The sequence below is a fragment of the Sporothrix brasiliensis genome, assembly GCF_000820605.1.
Source record: "Sporothrix brasiliensis 5110 chromosome Unknown Cont20, whole genome shotgun sequence".
In the NCBI taxonomy this organism is placed as follows: Eukaryota; Fungi; Ascomycota; class Sordariomycetes; order Ophiostomatales; family Ophiostomataceae; genus Sporothrix; species Sporothrix brasiliensis.
Window position 1 is genome coordinate 1200154 of NW_024467139.1, and position 7879 is coordinate 1208032.

The 7879-nt window shown below is 53.7% G+C and overlaps 1 protein-coding gene across 1 annotated transcript; it reads left to right on the forward strand.

Annotated features, from left to right (window-relative positions):
* Nucleotides 1-2265: 2265 nt before the first annotated feature.
* On the forward strand, nucleotides 2266-5247 carry SPBR_06544 (uncharacterized protein; the record flags this gene model as incomplete). Its single annotated transcript, XM_040764800.1, has 1 exon — nucleotides 2266-5247. The coding sequence occupies one exon, from the start codon at nucleotides 2266-2268 to the stop codon at nucleotides 5245-5247; it is 2982 nt and encodes a 993-aa protein (XP_040616313.1).
* Between the last annotated feature and the right edge of the window lie 2632 nt (nucleotides 5248-7879).

Consider the following 7879-nt stretch of genomic DNA (forward strand, 5'->3'; position numbering starts at 1 on the left):
TTCTTACTTGCGTCGCACAGAGTGTAGACCTACTCCATCGTACCTTCACTATCACGACGCCTGTCTTGTTCAATCGACCATTGATCGACCCTCGGCCGCAACTGAACGCTCTGACCATCCAGCGTTTTATTCCTCTCCATGATCGACGCCCTCTCTTTTGCCATCGCTGTTCCTGCAACGGTCCGAAGAACTGCCATGAACGCTACTCTTGTTTGCTCTGTACTCGGCCCAGCATTGTCGATACAACAGCTCTGAAACAGGCCTAACCACCGCCAGCACCGCCAGCACCACCAACAAACACCACCCCGCTCGCCCATCTTCCACGGGGCTCTTGGAGTTCTCTTGTTCAACCTCCACTCTTGAAGCTGCTGTTCTCTGCCCTCCTGAGAGACGAATAAGAACAGACCAACCTGCATTTGTGCCGTCTTGTCCGTGCTTTGACTGTACAGTCTTCCTCCTACCACACCTCTGATTTGGTCAACCCGTCTACGATCCCCACCTGCTTCGAATCTACTATCTTTTTTCCTGCTTCTCCCCTCGCCACAGGAATAACAGTGTACCACAATTAAGAAAATAACATTGAGCTCAGGGAAGGCCGATAGGATTACCATTTTCTGCATAATACAACCAAGAGTCGTACTTTGGTTGCTTTCCCCCTGTCTTCTTGTGCTGGTTGGACGTGCGCACGAACACACACGCGCATACGCACATACACTCGCATTGAATGGCTTTTGGGGGCAGGCGACATAAGACTATCACAAAAGGTTGGAAAACTTTGGAAAACTGCTTCCCAGGCGCGCTCCCGTGCCACTCCTAAGAAAGGATACCTCCCTGTCTCATTTTCCTCTTTCACTGTTGATCCCCCAGAATATCTCAGGGTGAGACCCTCTCTCTAGATCCCTTATTCTCATTTTACTCTCACCCCCCATTTCTACCACCACCCATCCACAACGGACGAAGCAAGCAGCAGCAACAACAACCGCAATCGCAACAACGCAGAGATCAAAGCAACAACAGGCTGATGCTGAAATACCGTCGATTAAACACCCAGAAGCCGACGACAGACACACTTGCACCTGTTCTCTGTACTCGCCGTCACCAAACACTGTAAGGAACATTGCTCGAAACATCTAGACGTTACCCATCGCCTGGCCTTTGTCCTTTCTCCGCTTCCATCTTTTTATTGTCGCCTCCTCGCCACCCTGTTTGGAGGAAAGAAACCGAGACGCCACGTTAAGCAACTTTTGACACCAACTATCGAGCAACTTCTTCCACATGTTCTTTCGATCGAACAAGTCATCAGACGGCTTCAGCAAGGAGAAACGCCTGAAAGAAGGGGAGATTTCAACGACCGCCCTTCGCGATCTTGGTCTTCTCTCTCCGACCAAGCTCCAGCCACAGAGCCCTAACTGGAGGGACGACTACGACCGCCAAACCTACTCAAGTGCCGGGCGGTCAAACGCGTCCTTTACAGGCTCGTCGTTATACCCCGAGAAGAGTAAGACGACTTCTTCTTTGAGCATCTGCGCTTGCATATGCCTGCTTTCATAACTCTCGCCGCATTTTCTACGACTATACCCACGCTGCTGCTTTGCTTCCCATCTGTTGCTTCTAACACCACCTGCTCTGGCGCGTTTTCTGATGCGACTCGTAGCCTGTTTGCATCGTTATTTTTATATATTTTTCTCCGCGCTCTTACTAACGTTAAGCGACGTCACAGACCCATCCATAATAGGTGGTAACTTCGGTGCGCCATCATTCCGCTCTTCGGCATCAATTGGGTCTGGTACATTGCGTGAAGGTCATTCCGGGCGACACTTGACGACAATGACTTCCGACCGAAGTCGTACTCGGCGGGAACGCACATTTGTAGGCAGCGAATGCGCTGTCTGCGAAGAACCACTGGAACACACTCTCCGTGGTGAGCGTATATTGCAGTTTTCCTGCACGCACGTCTCGCACGAGGCATGCTTCTACGAGTTCATTCGCGAGTTCGAATCGCAATACTGCCCGACATGCAATGCCCCCCTGCATCTCGACACAAGTCGTGGTGGTAATGTGCTTGACATCGGTAGGTTCTGCCGTATTTTGATACGAACCGCGAGGAACCCCAGTGACTGATACTTTTGCACAGAGAAAATCACCAACCTGGTACGGTCGGTATCGGTCAACGACACACGTTCTATTACTGGCACACCGACGCCAGCATGGGAGGACCAGACAACTCGGCCGCCGAGTCGGGGCTCGAACCAGCGCCCAGCTGTCATGAGCACGAGCAGTGCGGGAATGAGCACCGTGCACCCGAACCACAACGGCTCCGGCTCGCGAGACAGCACGCGCGACAATACTCGTGAAAGTGGCCGCGATAGCTCTGCGAGAGGCAGCTACCGCGATCGGGAACGGGAACGGGAACGGGAGCGTGAACGGGAACGAGAACGAGAACGAGAACGAGAACCGTCTGGTGACCGATATGCGACCGGCGCGAACTCACGGCACGGCCGCAGTGACAGCGAGGCAACAGGTGTTGCTTCCTCAGGGGGGTATCCCGAGACTGCCCAAAGCGGTCCCCGGCGTGCACATGATTATGACGTGCAGGCCATGGAGACAACATTGACTAGCCCGCGCTCAATCACACGCAACCCGATCCCAGCGCCTACGGTCACCGTTCGGTCCGAATTCCCGACCATTACCCGTTCACGCCAACAACAAACTCTCACATGCCTTGTTACGATAGAAGTGCCAGATAGCAAATGGCGTGCCGACCCAGAAGACTTACAACCGAGCAATATCGCGACACCCCAACTGCCTCCGCCTACCACATCTCGCGGTACAAATGGCGAGGAAAACTTTGGCCGCCAAACGTCACCCGAGCGACAGCCAGCGCCTCGTTTCTATCCGTACGAATCGCCCGAGGTCCTCGAGGAAATGACAGAAAATCTGCGCAACCGTGTGGATAACTGGCACGGCCTTGACTTCAGCCGATTTGGCAAGCTGCGCCTTTACGGCACTCTGCGTGTCGGTAAGGACAAGGTATCATGGCAGGAGCTTGAGTGCTTCCTCTTCGCTGAGATGCTTATTTGCGTCAAGGAGAAGAAGAACTCTGGGAACGCCACGCCTGCCTCGCAACAGCAGCAGTGGGAGGGGACGAATGGCTCTCCTGTTCGCAAGACGACTCGTTGCACACTGAAGGGCTCCATCCTGATCAAGAAGCACCTGAATGAGGTCACAGAGACGGGCACAATTGACGAAAATGTCTTGACGCTGAGCTTGTCGGTGGCAGAGCTCCCGCAGTTCCATCTCCGTTTCGACAACCGCAACCAACTCAAGCTTTGGCAGCAGGCGTTGCTTGACTTAAATGCCATAGAGTCGTCACCTATTCGCAGCCCTGCGTATGACCGTGGCGAATTTTCGGAGACAGAAGAGGAAGATTGGCAGCAGCGTACACCTGGTAGTGGCCGTGTGGAACGTGTGTCGTCTCTTGCATCATCGTGGGGCGGAAACAAATCCATCACCACCGCGGCAACGGAGTACACAAGCTATACAAAGAGCCCTCTCATACCAGCACCATCAGCATCGGTCCATGTTCCGATCGATGTTGTTGTGGTTGTCCCTATCTCTTCGTCCATGCAGGGCGTCAAGATCAACCTGGTACGGGATGCTCTACGCTTCATGGTGCACACGCTTGGCGAGCGTGACCGCATGGGTCTTGTGACATTCGGTTCTGGCGGTGGCGGGGTTCCTCTTGTGGGCATGACGACCAAGTCGTGGCCCGGATGGAGCGGCGTCCTGTCTTCGATCAAACCGGTTGGCCAGAAGAGCCACCGTGCGGATGTAGTCGAGGGCGCCAATGTCGCTATGGATCTACTCATGCAGCGCAAGTACAACAATCCTATCGCAACAATCATGCTAATTAGCGACGCGTCGACCTCTGATGCGGACAGCGTGGACTTTGTTGTGTCCCGTGCCGAGGCAGCCAAGATTACGATTCACTCTTTTGGCCTGGGCATGACGCACAAGCCGGACACGATGATTGAGCTGTCGACTCGGACCAAGGCCTCGTACACGTACGTCAAGGACTGGATGATGCTACGGGAATGCCTGGCTGGTTGTCTTGGGTCTATGCAGACTCTGTCGCACCAGAACGTGAAGCTCAAGCTCAAACTGCCCGAGGGCTCTCCCGCCAAATTCCACAAGATCAGTGGTGCGCTGCAGATTACGAAGCGAGCCACGGGTCGCGATGCGGAGGCGCTGATGGGTGACCTGCGCTTCGGCGACAAGCGCGACATTCTTGTGCAGCTTGTCATCTTGCCCGACAACTCTTCACAGGAGCAGTTGCCGCAGGATGCATGGGAGACCATCGTTTCCGGTCTGGAGGCTCTGGGCGGTCCCGTTGATCAGGACGAGCCGCGACCCGTGTCTGTTGAGGAGGTCCCTCTCATTCAGGCCGACCTTAGCTGGGGTGATATTCTGCGTGATGGCACTGTCGTCCAGATGCCACGGCCATCGCTCTTGGCCATCACCATGCTCCCGCCCACCAGCCAGCACAAGTCGCGGTCGTGGCAAAATACGCCGCCCATCCCCCCTCACCCGAGCATTGTGCAGCGTCGGATGGAGCTTCTTACGTCCGATATGCTAACCCGGGCACTGACACTGGTTAGCCGCGGACAGCATGAACGTGCGCACACGCTCCTGAACGAAACGCGGTTGATCCTGAAGGGCCTGGGCAAAGGCGGTTTGCCGCCTGTCCCTCCTCTGCCTGGTATTGGTAAGATCGGTGGCGCTTCGGTGCCTACAACGCCACACCCGGGTGGTGATGGATCGCCCATTATGCAGATTGGCACGCCCGATCGGAAGCGCACACCATCGCCCGCTGCCTCGTCGACTTCTGCGACGGCGTCCGGTTTCCCTCTGTCGAACACAATGCTTCCGCGCACCCGGTCCAACGATGCGCTTGGCGGCGCCATGGGCACGACCGCCGGCATTGATGCCAAAACTGTGGCAGCTCTCGACGCCGAGCTCGAGGCCAGTCTCGAGTGGATCAACCATCCGGCCGTCTTTGGCCGTGATAGCCGCAAGGCGGTGCTCCAGGCTATTGGTGTGATTAGCTCGCAGCGTGCGTTCACTTTCCGCACGCCGATCGAGGGCCTCTGGGCCAACCGCGTCACAGGCGTCAAGCGGCTGACAGAGAAGAGCCGCGAATGGCGCGAGGAAGGTGGTGGCGAAGGCGGCATCATGGAAGAGGCATAAGATACCCCAGGAGTCATGATCGTTGTTTCTGTACCGAAATGAAACGGAACAACCAGTTGAGCGATATCAACGCCGCATGAAGTCGCTGACGAATAAGCGACGCAATGCACTGGCATTAGGGTTCGCTTTTGCTTTTTAGAAGGCGACTTGCGCACGACGAAATGCCCCTTTATGTTTGCCCCATTTATACACGTTGTCGGAGTTCAGACAATGATTTTGCTTTGTGTCATTCCGTCTTGCCCTTTGTTTTATTATTATTATTTATTTCCTTCAGTTTTTTTTTTTTTAACGAAGTAAATACGTCGTGCAATACGGTCCCATGTATACTCAACTTTTGTATGTGGAAGCAGAAGAAAAGCCAGTGCTGCTTCGTTGCTTTCAGCTGTTCGTTTTGTGTATTTTATAGGTTCGACATCCTTTTCTTCTTTTGCTTTTTCACGCGGAGAATGGATAAAAATGACCCGCCCATGTTGTTTTCTGTATTCTGTACATGCGAGAAGATACCTACTTTCACTAGCTGCGCAAAAATTTTCTTTTCCTTGTTATGTTTGGAAAATACGAGGCATAATTATTTAATTTCCCGAGGGTGCCATCCAAGTGTCTTTGGGGTCGTCACGGTACGAAGCGTATTTCCGTATAGCACGTCGTTGCCGGCGAAGGCAGAGGCAGAGGCATCGGGATCGGCCGGAGACTCATTTTAACGGCGGTAAATGGCCGAAGTGAGGGGAAAGAGTGACGATGGGTAAGAAGGTGGCGTTATTGTTGAGGAAGAAAGGAATAAAGGACAAAACAAGGTGGCCTACAGAGTATGACGTCGACGAGCATATTTGGCAAGAAACGTGCTCGAGCCCGGGTATTCCGGCGGAACAAAGATCGGTACAGAAAAAATTATCATTTTTATCAGATCATCTCCCGCCAATCAGCAGACAGGTGGGCGATACGAGCGAATTTTGGCATGCGACCGTCCCTTGCCTTGTTGTGGAGGCTGTTTTCCATTCCCCTTCCGTTCCCCTCACTCTTTTGTGGCTCTATTTGTATTTTGACTTGAAGACTTGAGCGAGTGCAACGGCTTGGGCTTGTACTTGAAAACACGAAACATTGATGAGCTGCTCGAGTTCGCGCGCAAAAGTCTGTTTCCTCATCCCGTCTTTCCTGGGAATTGTTTTTCGATGGCCCTTTTCCTGCACGCGATGGCGGGGATCGGCTCGGGCGGTTGCGGGAAGAGAGATAGGGTAGTCCACGTTTATATTTACAGTGGGGTCAGTGGGAGCGGAAACGGAAAGTGCCCTGGGAAGCCCCAAAGGCCCCTCATCACCTTGGTGCCCTGGAACTGTATTGCGACGTAAACTTTGGGAGGGGAGGGTCCCTGCTCGTTGTTGCAACAGTATAGGGTCGCACTAAGTCGATATATCAATCAAAGACCAGGAACAGATCCCCTGTTCTTCCAGACTGCGGCGATCAGATATCTTTGCTTGCAGCACTGGGGCTCAGCATTTTCGTCCACCGTCGGTGCTTTACTGGGAGGAAAGCATGAGTCAACCGGGAGGGTCAGGCGACGGCAACAGGCAGGAAAGTAGTGTAGGCTACCGCATCATCTTTCGCAACAACACATGATACTCCGCTGGACGTGCGGATGAAGGGCGAAAGGCGACTGGAGAGCGGCGAGAAACGGAAATAGCGCGCCACACACATACTGACTTCCTGAACGGGGAAATGGGCAGATGGGAAGGAGGCAGCGAACGTAGAATACGGAGGGATGTGGACAGAACGGGCAGGTGCGAGCAGCGGCCGCATCAACGCCGCGTCGCACGTGCGTCGCTCTTTCCCAGACAGCACGTCAATAGTTCACGAGGATGAATGATGGAAAGAAAGAAAGAGCGGTGCTGCCCACAACAACTGCTCTTTCTTCTTTTTTGCAGAGTTGCATATCCGCCCCCTTTTTTCTCAGATCTTGGAACTCTCTCTCTTCTTTTTGCTCTCTCCTCATCTTTTGGCTTCATTGTCATCCATACATCCTCTATCCCCACTGTGATCATTTACTCGGAGACCCCCAACCTATGTCGATTCCCCACACACCATCCTCCTCAAAAATGGCCCCATACACCGTGGCTGCCTGGACAAGTTAAATAGGAGTCTGCAGGGTCAGTGGTGCCATCTTTTCCTCCTTTTTTGTTTTCTTTTCTTCTGCCGATTTTGTCTTTTGTTGCTCAGCTCAGGATGCAGAGAAGCCGAGGCGCAAGGGAACTTGATGTACCTCGACGTTCACATTGACGCCCTCTTTCTTCTCCTCTCTACCGCTCGTCCCTCTCTACCTTTTACACCCTCCTAGTCTCCTCCTCACTTACGCGGGCACTCACTTGGCCGCCTCCCAACCGTGTCCAGATCGATGGCATCGTCGTCATCTAGATCTGTGTCCCATGGCTGGTCCTTGGATAACCTCACTCTTCGCGGGTAGAGCCACACAAACCAAGCTCAACAGACGTTCCTGTGAGGCTAAGTGCGTGACAAGACTGTCTGGCATCTTTTCTGTCTTCGGAAAGCTTTGACAGCTTTCTCATTTCCTACTCTCCCTCCTCCGAAGCACGACTTCAGCAGTCACCCACTGCCGAGAGTCGGTTCCGACTGCAGCATT